The 20673-nt window shown below is 41.3% G+C and overlaps 1 protein-coding gene and 1 pseudogene across 7 annotated transcripts in view; one reads left to right on the top strand and one right to left on the bottom strand.

Annotated features, from left to right (window-relative positions):
• SPIRE1 (spire type actin nucleation factor 1) overlaps positions 1 to 20673 on the top strand; it is a 142387-nt gene that overhangs the window by 87169 nt on the left and 34545 nt on the right. For all 7 annotated transcript variants that reach the window (XM_042239299.1, XM_042239298.1, XM_015103674.3 and 4 more), the window contains 2 exons: positions 12954 to 13031; positions 14789 to 14953. In XM_042239299.1, coding sequence (XP_042095233.1) covers positions 12954 to 13031; positions 14789 to 14953 — 243 coding nt within the window. The remainder of the gene's footprint in view (positions 1 to 12953; positions 13032 to 14788; positions 14954 to 20673) is intronic.
• On the bottom strand, positions 7864 to 9141 carry LOC105604490 (MRG/MORF4L-binding protein-like; annotated as a pseudogene).

The raw sequence follows: 20673 nt of genomic DNA, 5'->3' as shown, positions 1-20673 counted from the left end.
ATGCTTAAGAGCTATTTGTATTTTTAAATTACCTATTCATATTCTTTGCCCATTTTTCTAATGGAATATTGGTTTTTCTTATTGGATTGGATTTGCATTTACTAAGAAAATAGCTTTTTGTGGTATAATTTGTAAATATTGTCTCTGATATTTCAGTGATTATTTTACAGTGATCATCACTGATGTCTGTAGGTATGAATAGTTGATGAGTATAAAAACTGATAAGGCAGAGAAATACGTTTAGGGAGATACTGTGAGTCCATACATCTGCGGCAGAGACAGGCATTACACTCTGGACAAATGTGTATGTGTGTGTGTATGTCTGTCTGTCTGTCTACAACAGTATTGGGAGGATTGAGCAACAGTATTCCTTTTCTAGAACCTAGAAATGAATTTCTTTTATTTTGAAGACTTCATCTATACTTTTTCTAATTTCTCTAGTGAACCGTAGAAATCCAAATTAAGCTTTGTTTGGTCAGTTGCTCAGTCGTGTCCAATTCTATGCGACTCTAGGGCTATAGTTGGCTAGGCTCCTCTGTCCATGTAATTCTCCAAGCAAGAATACTGGAATGGGTTGCCATTTCCTTCTCCAGGGATCTTCCTCAGGAATTAAACCTGCATCTCCTGCATTGGCAGATGGATTCCTTTACTGCTGTGCTATCAGAATGTAAATTTATAGTTTAGTATCTTAACATTTTACATTTTTCATAAAGTACAATGCTCTGATTCTCATACCTTCTCCCTCTTCCATCCCTCTGGGAGAAGGAGCATGTTACATCTTTAAGAAAGTGTCGTAAAGGATGAAGAAAATATAAATAATATTCTTTAGTAATTATCCATTAGCTCTTTAATATGCATGAAAGACTTCTATTTATCACGAGAATTGCTGTTACTGGGGGCTTTTATGCTATAATTTAAAAAATATTAATTTGGGCTGATAAATATGATAAAGTCCTTTTTCCTGCTTTTCTGTGGCGAAAGTATCTGAATTAGGAAGGACATCATGGCTTCTACTCTGTAGAGATGATATACATGTTCTGTTTATTATAGGCATTATTTATATTAGCAACTTTATCACTTGAGATATGCATTTAATAATCTCTATGTAAGTAATTTCTTTAAAAGTATATTAGCATCTTTTAACTGAGTAAATTTTTTCCAAGGAATTCTTGAGACACTTATTTTTACACATGTAAAAGTTTCTAACTGAAAACATACCCATTTCACAGAGAAATACCATTAAATAACAGTTCCAAATGGTTAACAACGTGGAGGAAGAGGGTAATTATTCAAACGCTATTGTTAAAATATTATTTTAATATATGAATTGTATATAAATGTATATATCATATTATAATAATATACTTGTATTATAATATATTAATGTAATTGTATTATTGTATATTTGTATTTTGCATAATTTGTATATTGTATATTAATATAGTTGTATTATATTCATGTATATATACATGCGTGTATATTGTAAGGGTAGTTTAATCTAAAAAGAGGTATTTATGTGTGAGCTGATGTTGAATCTATGCAAATAAATTAAAACTACTCTGAGCATTTGATGTACTTGTGATTCACAGGGTAGATTTTATTTATTTTTAAGATGCTGGGAACTAAAAATGTTGGCAGAGAGCAGTTCTAATTGCAAGCTTGAGAATGGTTATGTCAGAAATGGGGAGAGTTAATTGCCATGTGGGTGCTCTCTGTTAGGACTTTCTCACCGTATTCCAAGCACAGGTTGGCATCTGTTATTATTATTTGTGCAAGCAAAAAAAGAAAAACAAACAACTATTCAGAACCTAGACTAAAACTGACAGAAGCTTGTCTCTAAAACTATAAAAATCCGTAATTTATTTTCTAATAACTCATTTGTTTTGCTGCTAATGACAAAACCTGAGATTCGTCATTGCACATTTGTTCAGGTTTGTTTAATTATAGTATTTACAGATTCTCAGCTATTTTATGTTGATTTATTGCTGAGTTAAGCTTTTTACTTCACAGGAGGCTAAAGAGATCCTATTTGGTAAAGAAAAAAAATTTTTTTTTTAAAGACATGTTTTTGTGATAGAGTGAAAGTGTTCACACTCAAATCTTCATAAATATTCATTGGCTTATAGTAACTTATCTCTCCTTGCTATTCTCTGGAACTCATTTGGGTATATCTTTCCCTTTCTCCTTTGCCTTTCATTTCAGTTCTTTTCTCAGCTATTTTTAAGGCTTCTTCAGATAAACACCTTGCCTTCTTGCATTTCCTTTTGGGGGGATGGTTTTGGTCACCACCATCTGTGTGATGTTACAAACCTCTGTCCATCGTTCTTCAGGAACTCTGTCTACCAAATCTAGTCCCTTAAATCAATTCGTCTCCTCCACTGTATAATCATAAGGAATTTGAATTTAGGTCATACCTGAGTGCTGAGTGGCCTGGTGGGTTTTCCTTACTTTCTTCAATTTGAGTATGAATTTTTCAGTTCAGGCAAAGGATAAAGGGAAAGATACACCCAACTGAATGCAGGGTTCCAGGGAATAGCAAGAAGAGATAAGAAAGCCTTCTTATCTTTGCAAAGAGACAAAGGAAAACAATAGAATGGGAAAGACTAGAGATCTCTTCAGGAAAATTGGAGCTACCAAGGGACCATTTCATGCAAAGATGGGTACAATAAAGGACGTAAATGGCAAGGATTTAACAGAAGCAAAAGAGATTAAGAAGAAGTGGGAAGAATACACAGAACTGTACAAAATAAATGTTAATGACTCAGATAACCACGATGGTGTTGTCAGTCACCTAGAACCAGACATGCTGGAATGTGAAGTCAAGTGGGCCTTAGAAAGCATTACTATGAACAAAGCTAGAGAAGGTGATGGAAATCCAGCGGAGCTATCTATCAAATCCTAAAAGATGATGCTGTTAAAGTGCTGCACTCAATATGCCAGCAAATTTGGAAAACTCAGCGGTGGCCATAGGACTAGAAAAGGTCAGTTTTCATTCCAGTCTCAAAGAATGTTCAAACTACTGCACAGGTGCATTCATTTCACATGCTAGCAGGATTATGCTCCAAATCCTTCAAGCTAGGCTTCAGCAATAGGTGAACTGAGAAATTCCAGATGTACAAACTGGATTTTGAGAAGGCAGAGGAACCAGAGATGAAATTGCCAACATCCGCTGGGTCATTAAAAAAGCAAGGGAATTCCAAAAGAACATTTACTTCATTGACCACGCTAAAGCCTTTGACTGTGTGGATCACAACAAACCATGGAAAATTCTTTAAAGACATAGAAATACCAGACCACCTTACCCGCTTCCAGAGAAACATGTATGCAGGACAAGAAGCAATATTTAGAATTGGAACTGGACATGGAACAGCAGACTGGTTCAAAAATGGGAAAGAAATATGTCAAGGCTGTATATTGTCACCCTGCCTATTTAACTTACATGCAGAGTACATCATGTGAAATGCAGGGCTGTATGAAGCACGAGCTGGAATTAAGATTGCCAGGAGAAATGTCACCAACATCAGATATACAGATGATACCACTTTAATGGCAGAAATTGAAGAGGAACTAAAGAGCCTTTTGATGAAGGTCAAAGAGGAGAGTTAAAAAGCTGGGTTAAAATACAACATTCAAAAAATGAAGATCATGGCATCTGGTTCTATCACTTCATGGCAAATATATGGAGAAACAATGGAAACAGTGACAGACTATTTTCTTGGACTCCAAAATCACTGAGGATGGTGACTGCAACCACAAAATCAAAAGGTATTTGCTCCTTGGAAAAAAAGCTATGGCAAAACTAGATAGCATATTAAAAAGCAGAGACATCACTTTGCCAACGAAGGTCTGTAGAGTCAAAGCTATAGTTTTTCCAGTAGTCATGTGTGGATGTGAGAGTTGGACCATAAAGAAAGCCGAACACCAAAGAACTGATGCTTTCAAATTGTGGTGTTGGAGAAGACTCTTAAGAGTCTCTTGGACTGCAAGGAGATAAAACCAGTCAATCTTAAAGGAAATCGACTGTAAATATTCATTGGAAGGACTGATGCTGAAGCTCCAATACTTTGGCCACCTGATGTGAAGAACTGACTCATTGGAAAAGACCCTGATGCTGGGAAAGGTTGAAGGCAGGAGGAGAAAGGGATGACAGGGGATGAGATGGTTGGATGGCATCACCAACTCAATGGACATGTGTTTGAGCAAACTCCAGGGGATAGTGAAGGACAGGGAAGCTTGGAGTGCTGTAATCCATGGGGTCTCAAAGAGTCAGACATGAATGAGCAACTGAACAACCACAACAGTAGTAACTTACGTCTACCAAATAACCGCTAAATAACATATTTAATGTGCACTTTGGCCACCTCATGGGAAGAGTTGACTCATTGGAAAAGACTGTGATGCTGGGAGGGATTGGGGGCAGGAGGAGAAGGGGACGACAGAGGATGAGATGGCTGGATGGCATCACTGCCTCGATGGACGTGAGTCTGAACTCCGGGAGTTGGTGATGGACAGGGAGGCCCGGCATGCTGTGATTCATGGGGTCGCAAAGAGTCGGACACGACTGAGCAGCTGAACTGAACTGAATAGTAAAATAATTTAAAAGGTATTTATGAGCATCTGCATTTTACAGTGAGAAGATCAAACTGAGGACTGGAGCAGCTGTGAGTGTCCAAAGTGACATAGCGAGGAAGTGTCTGTTCAGAAAAATGAAGAAGCATGAAATTCTCAGGCCATTCATTTAAGTTATCATCACTATTACAGAGAGCAGATGTTGGTTCTTACCAGCAGGGAGCTGAGGGTTTTGTCACAGCACAGGTGAAGACAGTAATTGTGTGGAGTCCTAACAGTGAGGCCGTCCTGGCTACAACCCCTCGGGGACATGTCAGAGCAGTAACGACTACGGTTGGGTGGAAGGAGGGCCTGTGCTATTTGTGTTGTTCCACCAGACCACCCCTAAGACACGGAAGCATGAATTCATGTTTCTGGATTAAGGGGACATGTTAGATCATAATTCTTTCTGTTGAAAGTGACAGAAATTCACTCAGATTAGCTTGAGGAGAGCTGGAGGAGTCTTAAGGCAGGGCTGGATCCAGTACCTCACACCCAGTAATCGGGATAGCATCCTCTTTCCGGATGTCCCCAGCACAGGCTCTTCCTAAAAAGACTGGCCAGCTGACAGTCTGCACACATCTCCACTCTGTCAGCTCAGTAACTCCAGCAGGAAGTCTTTTCTGTGAAGTGAGGTGAGAAAGTCTGGGGGGAAGTCAGGTACCTACTCAGGAGCCAGCCACTGCAGGGGGAGATGGCCTGGGCTGCCTGTCAGGGTGCTGTTCCCACCTGTGATGGTGATGAGGTGTCCCTGACAAGAGGGACTGTTGTCAGGGGCAGAACGGGGCTTCTGAAACAGCAGTGCCCACTCAGGGTCTCCAACACTCGATGTGAGTCAGAATATCTTTAAATAGTGACTTTTACCTGTAAAATTCATGTCAGTTTTGTTTCTGATATATGCACATTACCATATTTGTAAAATGTCCATCTGTGGACAGAGTCCCTCCAGGAAGTAGACTCTGAGTTGAAATTTGAATTCAGAAGGTTTATTGGGATTACTTGGGCCACAACTGCAAGGGGTGAGGGGAAAGTTAACTGTGATTCAGAATAGCAGGTCTTGGATGATCCATGGGGAGCTTGGGAGCTGGGGATGGGGGCCTGACCCGTGTACTTCTGCAGGGACCAGTGACTGGAGGGGCTGCCCAGAGGGTAGGACTCCTTGAAGGGCAGCTCCCTTGGCTAAGCCCACCTCCCAGGGGTATTATATATTCTCTGTGTAGATGGTCAACCCCAGATGCTGAGAAGCTAAAAATAAATGGTTTAGAAATGTTTCATAGTAAGTAAGCATTCAGTATTTTCGTATAGAGTAAACCAGATTTCATACAATGCCTTTAAACCCAGTCCAGACACAGTCAGACAAGTAGGCTTAGCAAGTATATTAGGGTTGAGTTACTGTGGGTTGAAGTGGTGCAGCGCAGATTTGTGACTTAACATGTGAGTGTAGCTGAGCCTTGAGCAACGCAGGTTTGAGCTCTGAGGATCCGCTTATACACAGTCCTTACACAATGCATCCACGGATGCAGAACTGAAGATGCAGGGGGCCAATGAGGTACTTGAACAGCTGCAGATTTCAGAGTCCACCAGCAGTCCGGAATCAAGCCCCAAGAGTACTAAGGGTTGGTTGTGTATGTCCTGCCTACCAGTGTTTTCTTAAAATTACAAACATTGAATTGATGCAACTGAAAGGGTACAAACTTTCATTTTTAAGTTCTGGACATGTAATGTACAATATGATGATTGCAGTTCACAATGCTATATTACATACTTGAAAACTGCTAAGAAAGTAAATGTTAATGTTATTACAAAGGCAACAACAAAAGGTAATTGTATGAGGTGGCAGAAGTGGTTGCTAATCTTATTGTGCTAGCCATTTCACAATATATACAGATTCCATCAGAAATAAAGGGCATTTTATATATTGAAATTCCTCCGCTAAATTAATAGATACTGAGCTTCAAAAATGCCAGTATTTGTATTAGCTTCTGAGAGTAGAATTCTGCCTCATGAAGTCTAGAGGGAAGGTACAAACGTAAAATTATAGAGTTGGTAACAGCTACAGAGGAGAGGTTTATGGTGCTGCAACTTGTATGATAGGAAGACTTGGCTTAACCAGGAAGGAGGGGAGGGGAGGGCTTCCCTGGAACACTAAAGATTCTTTTGAGCCTGCTTCTGGAGGAGGAGTGGGAGGAGACAGTGCGGGAGACAAGGCTGGGGGCAGGGCAGCGGCCAGACATCCAGGCAGAGTCAGATGGTGTTTGGATTAAGGGATTTGCAATGGAGATAAAAAGAGGACTTTAGTTAAGGAAAAAAAAAAAAACAGGAAGTCAAATCTGTGTGATTAATGATGGATACAGTGCTGAGTTGATGGAGATGCAGACGTCAATACAGCTGAGATATGAATTAATGTTGTGACTGAGGTTCAACCACAAGGCTGAAAAGGAAACCAGAACAAACTCCTAGTCTGTCCCTCTGTGGTCCACCATCTATTTTATTTTTTTAATAATTTTATTTATTTATTTATGACTGTGCTGGGTCTTCATTGCTGCACAGGCTTTTCTCTGGTTGCAATGAGTGGGGGCTACTCTCTAGTAGTAGTGTGCGGGCTTCTCATTGCTGTGGCTTTTCTTGTGGAGCACAGGCTCTAGGCACACAGGCTCAGTATTTGCAGCACGTGGGCTCAGTAGTTTTGTGGCTCCCAGGCTCTAGAGCACAGACTCAGTAATCACCATCTGTTGAAACTGGCTGAAATTCACACAGGAGTAGATTCTGTACTATCTGCTTCAGTATGTTTTATCTGAAGGTGGTGGTGGTGGTTCAGTCGCTCACTCGTGTCCAAGTCTTTGTGACCCCATGGACTGCAGTATGCCAGGCTTCCCTGTTCTTCACCATCTCCTGGAGCTTGCTCAGACTCACACCCACTGAGCTGGTGATGCCATGCAACCATCTCATTCTCTATCATTCCCTTCTCCTCCCGCCTTCAGTCTTTTTTTTTTTTTTTTTTTTTTGCTTTTTTGTGCTTTAATGTCCCTCAGTCAAAGGCAAGTGTGTCTCGGTCAGCCTGGTGCCCAGGCTGCATCCGCCCTCGGCCTGCCTCCCTCTGCTAATTCATTTGGTCTGTTTGCGAGTGGAGTGACTCGAGAATACAAAAATAACCGCTACAAATTCTCTGTATCTGGCATATAAAAACTGAGCGAAAAGTATCTCAGTAGTCTGTTACCTTAAAACAAAATATCTCAGCAAAAAATACAACACAGGTTCAACTTCTGCAGTACTTTTTTCATATAAAACCCTAGTAAAATAGGCTTCTTAAAAATTAAATAGTGAAATACCAACCAAATTATATACATCATTACAGTACAGGTGAATGAGGCAAAGTGCCCAGTTCTCAGTCTCCCTGGTGGTGGAAGGGCCAGCGCCTGCGGCCTGACACTCCCTTGAGGCTGCAGTCAGTTGAGAGCGAGCCTTTGACCGGTGGATAGATGGAGAAACGGGAAGACCCGGGCCCCTCAGAGCAGAGAGGCAGTCCATGATTTATTGCTTGCTGTGCCCGCTCTCTGCCCACGCAGCCTGGTCCTCAGGCCCATGCCAACGCTTGGCCCCAGGTGCAGCTGAGCCAATGCGATGGAACCCACGAGTGTCCAGAGAGGACGTGGCCTGGGCTCTCACATCCCGGGTCTCAGCATCTGAGTGGGACCCGTCCTGGGCGTTGGGGGCCATCTGAGCTCAGACGGTCTGAGTGGCACCTCAGGAGCCTCTGGCACCTGAGGGCAGGCAGCAGGGCCAGTGGCATTTGACCGTCCCACTGCCTGGAGACCACAGCACCCGCCTGTTGCGAGTATCTACGTCCGGCGCCACTTGGCCGCGCTGGGGCTGGAGGGGTTGCTGTTGGCAGTCAGGACTTTGTCGGTGACCGGGCTGCGCTTCCGCTTGTCTGGCCCCCTCTTTGGACCCCAAGTCCGAGTTGTTCTTTTCTTTGTCTTTGCTGGACTTTTCTGTTGCTTTCCCCAAGCTTCCTGAAGATGAAAAAACTGGGAGACAAAATCATTTGGCATCATCAGCCCCGTTGTGGGGGTCCACATCTTCTTTCATTTCCTCCTCAATGATTACTTTTCCTTCTCAGACTTCTTGAATGATTTCTTCTGCAAGGATGAAGTTCCTCTCTGGATTTGGGAACGGAAGAATCTCAGACTCGTGCAGTGCCTGCATGTCATACATGGTGATCAGGTGGTCCCAGATGACCTTGTATGGGACCTGTCGACCGATGTTCTGGCTGAACTTGTCTCGGATACAGATCATGTGGAAGTGCCAGTTCACCCTGACGGGCTTGTGGCCCAGCATGGCGTGGAAGAGGCAAACCTCCACCTCGGGGCTCCACACCACCGGCTCCTCGGCCGGGCTGGTGGCAGCCTCCCCGGGGCCCTTGTCGCCGGCCGCGCCGCTGCCACCCACCTCGGCCTCCCCCATGGTCCTGCCGCCCAGCGACGAGCCCCGGGCGGGAGCGGGCACGGCCACGAGCTCCGCGCAGGCGCACTCCCCGCCTTGTCTTTCCCAGCATCAGGGTCTTTTCCAGTGAGGTGGCTCTTCCCATCAGGTGGCCAAAGTATTGGAACTTCAGCTTCAGCATCAGTCTTGACAATGAATATTCAGGGTTAATTTCCTTTAGGATTGGCTGGTTTGATCTCCTTGCAGTCCAAGGAACTCTCAACAGTCGTCTGTAACACCACAGTTTAAAAGCATCAATTCTTTGGCATTAAACCTTCTTTATGGTCCAACTCTTACATCCATACATGACTGCTGGAAAAACCATAGCTTTGATTATCTGGACCTTTGTCGGCAAAGTATGTCTCTGCTTTTTAACATGCTGTCTAGGTTGGTCATAGCTTTTCTTCGAAGGAACAAGCGTCTTTGAGTGTCATGGCTGCAGTCATCATCTGCAGTGATTTTGGAGCCAAAGAAAATAAAGTCTGTCACTGTTTCTATTGCTTCCCCATCTATTTGCCATGACTTGATGGGATCAGATACCAGGATCTTCGTATTTTGAATGTTGTGTTTTAAGCCAGGCTTTTCACTCTCCTCTTTCACTTTCATCAAAAGGCTCTTCAGTTCCTCTTCGCTTTCTGCCATAAAGTGTCCGAAATGCAGTACTTGGATGCAATCTCAAAAATGACAGAATGATCTCTGTTTCCAAGGCAAACCATTCAATATCACGGTAATCCAAGCCTATGCCCCAGCCAGTAACGCTGAAGAAGCTGAAGTTGAACGGTTCTGTGAAGACCTACAAGACCTTTTAGAAGAATTAATACTCCCCAAAAGATGTCCTTTTCATTATAGGGGACTGGAATGCAAAAGTAGGAAGTCAAGAAACACCTGGAGTAACAGGCAAATTTGGCCTTGGAATGCAGAATGAAGCAGGGCAAAGACTAATAGAGTTTTGCCAAGAAAAGGCACTGGTCATAGCAAACACCCTCTTCCTACAACACAAGAGAAGACTCTACACATGGACATCACCAGATGGTCAACACCGAAATCAGATTGATTATATTCTTTGCAGCCAAAGATGGAGAAGCTCTATACAGTCAGCAAAAACAAGACCAGGAGCTGACTGTGGCTCAGATCATGAACTCCTTATTGCCAAATTCAGACTTAAATTGAAGAAAGTAGGGAAAACCACTAGACCGTTCAGGTATGACCTAAATCAAATCCCTTATGATTATACAATGGAAGGGACAAATAGATTTAAAGGACTAGACCTGATGGAGTGCCTATGAACTATGGATGGAGGTTCGTGGCATTGTACAGGAGACAGGGATCAAGACCATCCCCATGGAAAAGAAATGCAAAAAAGCAAAATGGCTGTCTGAGGAGGCCTTACAAATAGCTGTGAAAAGAAGAGAAGCGAAAAGCAAAGGAGAAAAGGAGAGAGATAAGCATCTGAATGCAGAGTTCCAGGGAATAGCAAGAAGAGATAAGAAAGCCTTCCTCAGTGATCAATACAAAGAAATAGAGGAAAACAAGAGAATGGGAAAGACTAGAGATCTCTTCAAGAAAATTGAAGATACCAAGGGAACATTTCACGCAAAGATGGGCTCGATAAAGGGCAGAAATGGTATGGACCTAACAGGAGCAGAAGATATTAAGAAGAGGTGGCAAGAATACACAGAAGAACTGTACATAAAAGATCTTCATGACCCAGATAATCATTGGTGTGATCACTCAACTAGAGGCAGACAGCCTGGAATGTGAAGTCAAGTGGGCCTTAGAAAGCATCACTATGAACAAAGCTACTAGAGGTGATGGAATTCCAGTTGAGCTGTTTCAGGATCAAATCCTGAAAGATGATGCTGTGAAAGTGCTGCACTCAATATGCCAGCAAATTTGGAAAACTCAGCAGTGGCCGCAGGACTGGAAAAGGTCAGTTTTCATTCCAATGCCAAAGAGAGGCAATGCCAAAGAATGCTCAAACTACTGCACAATTGCACTCATCTCACCTGCTTGTCAAGTAATGCTCAAAATTCTCCAAGCCAGGCTTCAATACGTGAACCGTGAACTTCCAGATGTTCAAGCTGGATTTAGAAAAGGCAGAGGAACCAGAGATCAAATTGCCAACATCTGCTGGATCACCAAGAAAGCAAGAGAGTTTCAGAAAAACATCTCTTTCTGCTTTATTGATTATGCCAAAGCCTTTGACTGTGTGGATCACAGAAATCTCTGGAAAATTCTGAAAGAGATGGGAATACCAGACCTGCCTCTTGAGAAATCTGTATGCAGGTCAGGAAGCAACAGTTAGAACTGGACATGGAACAACAGACTGGTTCCAAATAGGAAAAGGAGTCCATCAAGGCTGTATATTGTCACCCTGCTTATTTAACATATGCAGAGTACATCATGAGAAATGCTGGGCAGGATGAAGCACAAGCTGGAATCAAGATTGCCGGCAGAAATATCAATAACCTCAGATATGCAGATGACACCACCCTTATGGCAGAAAGTGAAGAGGAACTAAAGAGCCTCTTGATGAAAGTGAAAGAGGAGAGTGAAAAGTTGGCTTAAAGCTCAATATTCAGAAAACTTAAGATCATGGCATCTGGTGGTCTGGTATTCCCATCTCTTTAACAATTTTCCACAGTTTATTGTGGTCCACACAGTCAAAGGCTTTGGTGTAGTCAATAAAGTAGAAGTAGATGTTTTTCTGGAACTCTCTTGCTTTTCTATGATCCAGTGGATGTTGGCAGTTTGATCTCTAGTTCTTTTGCCTTTTCTAAATCCAGCTTGTACACCTGGAATTTCTCAGTTCACATACTGCTGAAGCTTAGCTTGGAGGATTTTGAGTATTGTATTGCTGGTATGTGAAATGAGTGCAGTTGTGTGGTAGTTTGAACATTCTCTGGCATTGTCTTTCTTTGGGATTGGAATGAAAACTGACCTTTTCCAGTCCTGTGGCCACTGCTGAGTTTTCCAAATTTGCTGGTATATTGAGTGTAGCACTTTCACAGCATCATCTTTTAGGATTTGAAATAGTTCAGCTGAACTTCCATCACTGCCACTAGCTTTGTCCGTAGTGATGCTTCCTAAGGCCTGCTTGACTTTGGAGTCCAGGATGTCTGGCTCTAGGTGAGTGATCACACCATCGTGGTTATCTGGGTCATGAAGATCTTTTTTGTATAGTTTCTCTGTGTATTCTTGCCACCTCTTCTTAATATCTTCTGCTTCTGTTAGGTCCATACTGTTTCTCTCCTTTATTTTGCCCATCTTTGCATGAAATATTCCCTTGGTATCTCTAATTTTCTTGAAGAGATCTCTAGTCTTCCCATTCTATTGTTTTCCTCTATTTCTTTGCACTGATCACTTAGGAAGGCTTTCTTTCCTTGCTGTTCTTTGGAACTCTGCATTTAGATGGGTATATCTTTCCTTTTCTCCTTTGCCTTTCACTTCTCTTGTTTTATCAGGTATTTGTAAGGATTCCTCAAACAACCACTTTGCCTTTTTGCATTTCTTTTTCTTGGGGATGCTTTTGATGACTGCTTCCTGTCCAGTGTTACAGACCTCCATCCATGGCTCTTCAGGCACTCTATCTTCTGAAGATACCTAGAGCTTCCCTGGTGGCTCAGCTGGTAAATAATCTGCCTGCAATGTGGGAGACCTGGGTTTGATCCTGGGTTGGCAAGATCCTCTGGAGAAGGGAACAACTACCCACTTCAGTATTTTGGCCTGGAGAATTCCATGGACTATCCATGGGGGTTGCAAAGAATTAGATATGACTTTCACTTTCATTCAGAATTTTAATTTGAGAAGGTAGTTCAATGAAATTTTATGCATAAATGTTTTATTTGAATTTTAATTGGTAGACTCTGAAGAAGATTCAAGAAATGGAGAAGAGTGATGAATCTAACACAGACCTGGAAGAGCTGAAAAATGCTGACTGGGTAAGATGTCTGGGTATTCTCTCTATTCTCTTTAGTGTTGGAGAAATCATATCATGTGATTATAATGCTAGTTTATCTTAAGGACTACCATATGAATTGATATTATACCGATTTGAAAACTATCTGATTTTATTAGAACCTCCCCAGAATTTCGGTGTTTTACACTATTGACCTTTCTAAGTTGAAGCTCTGTTTAAAGCTTTAGTGAGGCTGTAGTGAGGCCTGTTCATTATCCAGTGAGTAGTCAAACTGGATTGGGGCCTGGGAATACAGATGGGTTGTGCAGCGTTTCTGCCCCGGTGAGAGAGAAGACAGATTTCCAGGACAGATGACTGTGGTATATTCATGTGACCCTGTCGAATGTCTGCTGTTTCTCCAGCATGGTGCTAGATCCTAGGCCTGCTGACCTCAAGGGTTGCTGCCTTCCTGTAGGACTCAGAGTCGGAACAGGGCAGTGAATATGTGAAGCTGGACTGAGCTGTGTTCAGGTGTTAGTGGGAAGGCACATCGTAGGGTTCTGACTTTCCATGTTAAACGTACTGGATAAATAGTGACACATAGAGTGAGGAAATCAGAAAACACAGTTTAGGAGGTTAGGAACAAGTTGCTTTTGCCCTTATTAGATGTTATTTGTCATTTTCTAACAGCTTTATTAAAGTGTAGTGTACATAACAGTAAGCTGCACATATTTTAAAAGTACAGTATCATTTAACATACATTTATGTAGCTATTTGAGCCACTTGTTAATTTTTAACACTGTATAATATTTCAGTTAAATGTATTAATTTTCTCTTTACTGAGGTTGAGACTACGACAGCTTACAGGCAGGATAACAAATGGGTAAAGTATAATAATAACATATTTAATATGTTTTATTATAAATATTTCACATATATCTCATTTTCTTGAAGGGCAGTAAAGCAACTTGGTGTTACTTATAGATAAGGAATTTGATATTAAGTAATTTGTAAAAAGACAGAAACAACACAAAAACTGTCATTTTGAGCATTTTCTCTGTGTAGAACACTATACCTCAGCTCTTCACAAGTTATAAAGTATCACTTTTTTTATTGATGAGGAAGCCAGGGTTCAGAAATGGGAAACAATTTGCTTGGATGTCCACTGGCAGTTGGTGGTTGTACCAGTTAGCTGTGATCACAGTAGTGCTGTATAACTGAAGTAACACTGTACCTCGGCCTAAAGCAGTAGTGTTTACTCAGCTCATGCATCTGTAGACCAGAATGGTGGCTCCACTGTGCTTCTTCTCTCTCCCAGATAATCCTGCCAGAGGGCCTTATGCCAACCCACGCTAGGTATTTTCATGGAGTGACAGGAGCAGAGTGACATGCCCTTGTACATTTGCTGTTGAAGCCTTTGGTTGTGTCATGTCCACTAGTAAATTCCAGTGGCCAAGCCAGTCGTAGAGCCAAACCCAGAGTCCAGTGTGGGAAGCCGGAACCTTTGCAGTGCACAGAGCCACATGACGGGTGGGACGCGAGGGGCACTGAGGCTGGATGCAGGTGGCACAGGGGTGAATTAGGGTTTTATCCAGGCATCTCCACAGTTAGAGCTTGTGGATTCTCAACTGGCTTTCTACCTGCTTTTTAGTCCCTAAAATCTAATTTTTAAAATAGTTTTTGTTTGGTTTACTTGCTGTTTTGTAATCCAAGCTCTTAATTTCTTCTGTATGACTGTAACTATTTAGAGTAAGTTAGTAAATTTACTCATGAATGTTTTTCCACCCTTGGCTCCTTCAGGCTCGGTTCTGGGTGCAGGTGATGAGGGATTTGCGGAATGGAGTAAAGCTCAAGAAGGTCCAGGAGCGGCAGTACAACCCGCTGCCCATTGAATATCAGCTCACCCCATACGAGATGCTAATGGATGACATTCGATCCAGAAGATACACTTTGCGAAAAGTGATGGTAAGTAACAGGAAGCTAAGCTAAGTCACTTCAGTCGTGTCCAACTCTGTGTGACCCCCATAGGCAGCAGCCCACTAGGTTCCTCCATCCCTGGGATTCTCCAGGCAAGAACACTGGAGTGGGTTGCCATTTCCTTCTCCATGAAAATATTCCATAAATGAATTTCAGTAACTCTTAAACTATTCATGAAGTCAAATGGTTGGTTTTTGGTAATCTTGCTTGTTAAAAATTTTCTCACTATTACATTTTAAAAATTATTGCTTCTCATAAACTTCATGCATGGTCTTTACAGAAAAGTTGGTAAATATAATAAGCTCAAGAAGAAAAGTTACAAATGTGTAATTTCACAGGTGAGACAGAAAGTTTGCTAACAGGCTGGTGCATAACCTTCAGTCTTTTTTCTGTCTACTTTATTTGGGCAAAATGGATTAATATTGAATACTTTGTCCTGTGACCAGTTGTTTTCATGTAACATGTGAGCATTTTCACGTAACATGTGAGTGTTTTCCTGTGTCATTGTATATTCAGCATCATCATTTCTAAGTGACTGCATCTTTCTCAGCTGCAGCTGCACCAGAGTTATTAAGCTAATCAAGTTGTCTCGTTATAAGCAGGCTGTTTTGTGTAACCTTGCATGTAAGTCTTTTTCAAAAGCTCCAGTGAAATCCTGAGTTAAGCTCTTAGAATTGGAACCCTGCTAGCTTTACGTCTGCACTATGTCCTGAATCTCACCACCTCCATTTCAGAGCCCATCATCACCTCTCATTTAGACTATTACTGTGGCCTCCAGGTGGTCGTCTTCTCTTACTCTCGTCCCAAAACAGCTTGAGTAAACCTGTTAAATTGAAAATGTGACCATATCATTGCCCTGCATAAAACCTTCCACTTCTTTCCATCACATTCAGAATAAGCAGCCATTTTGACCTTAGCCTCAGAGTCTGGTGTGGGTTGCCTCTCAGCCCTCACCTTCTGCCACCTTCCTGGCTGGTCCCCTCTTTACCCCCCTGGTCTCTGCCACTACCTAAAAGGTGCCTCTTGTGACTTGCAGCTGAGCCCTTGCTGGAGGCCTCCTCTCACACGTCTGCGTAATGCACTTCTCTTCACTTCTCAGGTCTCCGCTGAAACCACTCATTGGAAGAGTCCTTACCTACGTGTGTCCATGGCTCATGTTGCCATGTATTTTCAAATTTACTCTTTCTTACAAATACAGGGAAATGGTGACAACAATTTTTTTGCTCTTTTTGCTGAGCTTATTAGGTAAAATAGTTCTCTTGATTAGTTACGGTATTTTATTTGACATATATGTTCATGTCATCTGTGAAAAGGGGTCCATTTATTTCTTCGTTTCCAATCTGGATGCCTGGTGGTCACCCTGGTTAGAACCTTCAGTTCTTTGTTGAATGGATGTGGCAAAAGCATCCATCCATATTGTTGGATTCCTGATTTTAGGGGGAATGCATTTAAGTGACTTTTATCATGCTAAGGAGGTTTCTTTTCAGTCCAAGTTTGTTGTGTGTTTTTATCATAAAAGTGTGTTGGATTTTGACAAATCCTTTTTCTGCATCAATAAAGACAATCATGTGGGTTCTTTTGTTTCATTCAGTTAATGTGACATGTTACATCGAGTGATTTTTCGTGTGTTAAACCACCCTTGTGTTTATGGGTTAAATCCCACTTGGTCATGATGTACAATCCTTTTAAAATGCTGCTAGAGTACTTCCTGATGCTTTCTTGAGGATTTTTGTGTCTATATTCAGAAGGAGCTTCATCTACTATTTTCTTGTGATGTCTTTGTCTGCTTTCATATTGGGGTAAGACTGGCCTCACAGAGTAAAATGGGGAGTGATGCCTCTTTTTCTAATTTTTGAAACAGTTTGTGAAGGGTTGGGACTGATTCTTTAAATATTTGAGTGGAATCCACAAGTGAAGTCTTCAGGTCCTGGGCTTTTCATTGTTGGGAGATTTTTGATTGTGGATTTAATCTCTTTCCCTATTACAGGTCTGGTCAGGTTCATGTGCTTCCTTTCTTTCCTCCTCCCTCCTTCCTTCCCTTTGTTCCTTCTTAGTTTTGGTAGTTTGTTTCTTTATGAGAACTTGTCTGTCTCGTCTAGATTGTCCTATATGTTATGTACAATTATCACAGTGTTCTCTTATGGCTTCAAGTTAATAGTCTACTGTTCTTTTCTTTAAGCCTAAGTGACTTCCTTTAGCATTTCTTGTAGGGCAGGGTTACTGGTGATGAACTCTCTTAGTGCTTCTTTGCCTGAAGATGTCTTAATTTCTTCTTCATTTTGAAGTAGAATTTTGCTGGATATAGGATTCTTGGCTGAGTTTGTTTTTGTTTATCTTTAAACGTTATCCCACTGCCTTTGGCCTCTATGTTTTCTGATAAGAAATCACCTGTGAATCTTTTGAGGATTCCCTGGTGGCTCAGATGGTAAAGCATCTGTCTACAATGCGGGAGACCTGGGTTTGATCCCTGGTCAGGGAAGATTCCCTGGAGAAGGAAATGGCAACCGACTCCAGTACTCTTTGCCTAGAAAATCCCATGGACGGAGGAGCCTGGTACAGGCTACTGTCCATGGGGTCACAAAGAGTCAGACACGACTGAGCAACGTCACTTTCTATGTGATAGTCATTTTTTGCTGCTGTCAATATTTTCGTCTATCAACAATTTGACTCGGTGTTCTGTTATGGCTCTCTTTGAGTTTTTTGCTTGGAATTTATAGAAGTGACTCAGATGGTAAAGAATCTGCCTACAATACAGAAGACTTGGGTTTGATCCCTGTTTCAGGAAGATCCCATGGAGAAGGGAATGGCAATCCATTCCAGTATTCTTGCCTGCCAAACCCCATGGACAGCAGAGCCTGGTGGGCTACAGTCCATGGGGTTGCAAAGAATCAGACATGACTGAGCAGCTCACACTTTCACTTCATTTTTCTTGAATGAATAGATGTGTATTATTATCAAATTTTGCAAGTTTTCAGCCATTAGTTCTTGACATTTTCTTTATCTTTTCTTGACTTTTTAGTCCCTGTGGGACTCCTCTTATGTGAATGTTTGTACAGTTTGGAGTTTGTGAGTAGCAAGTAAGGAAAAATGTTACTGCTTTGTGGTACCCATTGTTTTCTTTCCTTTTTCTGTCATTCTATGGCTAATTCCGTGCAGTTCACTTAAGTTTATACTGAGACCCTCTGCAGGGAACTGGGCAGATGGCAGTTCTAATGGTGATTGGTTTTATGTGGGGTAAATTTTCATGTTTAGTCTAATAGGCTAAGATTCTAATTAATTCCTTTTTATATATATTTGTACCTCCTAAATGAGAGTGGAAAGTCAACTACTCATATTTAATCAGTCAAAAACCAGATGTATTTTTTTAAACTTTACTTATCAATGTAATGCCACTTTTTAATTTAAAAACAAATATTGTTGTAAAGAGTAAACACACACACACACACACACAAATACAAAGGATTTTCACATACAGTCTATATCTGAGGCAGTATGTTAAGATGGTCTTAATTTAATCTTCAGGTTTAAAATGCATAACTACACCATAGTAATCCACCTTTTTCTGTATATTTGTGAAGCTGATGGTGGGAATTGAATGACTTAGCCATATTGGATCATGTTCAGAATATTAAATTATAGAAGTGCAAAACATCTCAATTGACTTCTTCCAGTGTTTTAGTAAAATAATTGTAACAAATAACTTCAAATAAGTCATCTTTAAAAGTAAAGATGTATAGAAACTTAACATCTTTTCTTTAGAAATTACTTGTTTTTTTTAAGGCATTGTGACTCAAAAGTAAGATCAAGTTATATAACTGTCTTATTTACTTACAGGTCTACAGTATGTGTTCATTCTAGAAATTATTTATCCTTGCAGCTCAGAAACTTGTTTCAGAATGTGTTCTATGTTTATATTAAAAAGTAATCTCACTGACCCAGTAGTGGAGTGGAATTTGCACACTTTCCCTCATGCCTATACGGAATAAGACTGACTCAGGTCTGCACTGGCCTGCCATTTCTCTCATGAGCACTGACACAACACTGGGTAACTGGGTTCCAGGATCCAGCTTCTGACTAGTGAAGACACTGACATTACTGTGTTGTTTGGGGAATGGAACTTACAACTTTGGCCTTATTTCAAGCATTTTCTTCCTCAACCTTGCTGTTATGATGGAAAGGACATTAAAATAAAAGCAAGTGAAAAACAGCTGGAAAGATATGTATTAGCCTGTTCAGGAGTAGAATAGAAAATTCTGATTAAGTTGTTCATACGAGGTTTAAAGAAAAAAATTGTATAACCTGAGGTCCATGGGTAAAGAGTGGTGCAGTGGCGGGCCTTCAGCTCCACTGCTGGTGTACGGGCCTCCTTACACCAGGGACTAGCAATCCCAAGTTGGCTTGTTTCAGGTGGCTTTCACTTCTGACTCTCACATGGGGCATCCAGTCCTCAATGGGGCTGGTGGGGTGGGCACAGGGAAGAGGGCCCTGGATGTCAGGAGGCTTGTCATATACCTGAGTGGTCACATTTGCAAGGGCGGTACTGGGTCTGAAGCAGCAGTTCAGGTCCTTTTTTTTTTTTTTTTTTTTTCTTTAATCTGCTTTATTTCTCACTTCAGTTCAGTCACTCAGTCATGTCGGACTCTTTGCAACCCCATGGACTGCAGCACGCCAGACCTCCCTGTCCATCACCAACTCCCGGAGTTTACTCAAACTCATGTCCATTGAGTCAGTGATGCCATCCAGTCATCTCATCCTCTGTCATCCCCTTCTCCACCTGCCTTCAGTCTTTCCCAGGATCAGGGTGTTTCTCAGCTGACACAAAAATAATGACATTGACAGAAAATAATGCAAGAGTATACAGCTACAATAAAAAATTTATCAACAATTGACTAATGACCATGACCAGTTAAAATGTGTTTGAGATTGGGAGACACATAAGAAAATTGTTCATGCCCAGAAATCTTACTTTTTAAAAGTTTGACCAAATTTTATGATTATAAAATTTTACATGACATTTCCAATAACAAATTGTGAAGCTTAAAGAAACCTTCCTAACCTGTCCAAAAAAAAAAAAAAAAAATTCAGCCATAGGTGATAGAGGAATAACCGAATTATCTTTTTTCCCTCCAATAAAATTGATATATTATACAATTATTAGAATATGATAAAAGAGTGAGTCACCAAAGTAGAGGGGAAGGTACAGAGGCTTTCCAGGCAATTCATTAATCAAAGCAGCATGCTCATTTTCTGATCTTTGAGAAGTTTAAAGTGTTCAACAGTTTTCAAGATGTATAATTTGTTAATATTTGTTTTTCATCATTAATGAGAAGCACAACAGAAAATGCCTATCAGGTCTGTCTGTGTTTTCAGGTGAGACTGGGAAATAAGTATGACTGATGGTCACAACTGTGCCTCCTGGGGGGTCAGGTTGTGAGTTTACTAAGGTGGGATTTTGTGGATTTCTGGAGTTTTCTTAAATTTCTTAAAAAATCTTTGTGACATGTTGCTTTAAAAAGAGTACATTAAAGCAGGAGTCAGACAGAGCAGGACTCTGCCAAACTCTGCTTCTTACCAGTTCTATTGATACAGCAGACACCCTCCTTGACCTGAACCTGAATTCTGTCTACAGAACATGAACTGTCCTCAGCCCTTCCCCTTAATTTGTATTCCCAAACTTTGTACAAGGATGAAAACAAGAGGTGAAAGAC

This window comes from Ovis aries, chromosome 23, assembly GCF_016772045.2.
Source record: "Ovis aries strain OAR_USU_Benz2616 breed Rambouillet chromosome 23, ARS-UI_Ramb_v3.0, whole genome shotgun sequence".
NCBI classification, from domain to species: Eukaryota; Metazoa; Chordata; class Mammalia; order Artiodactyla; family Bovidae; genus Ovis; species Ovis aries.
This window is presented reverse-complemented; position numbering and strand designations above follow the sequence as displayed.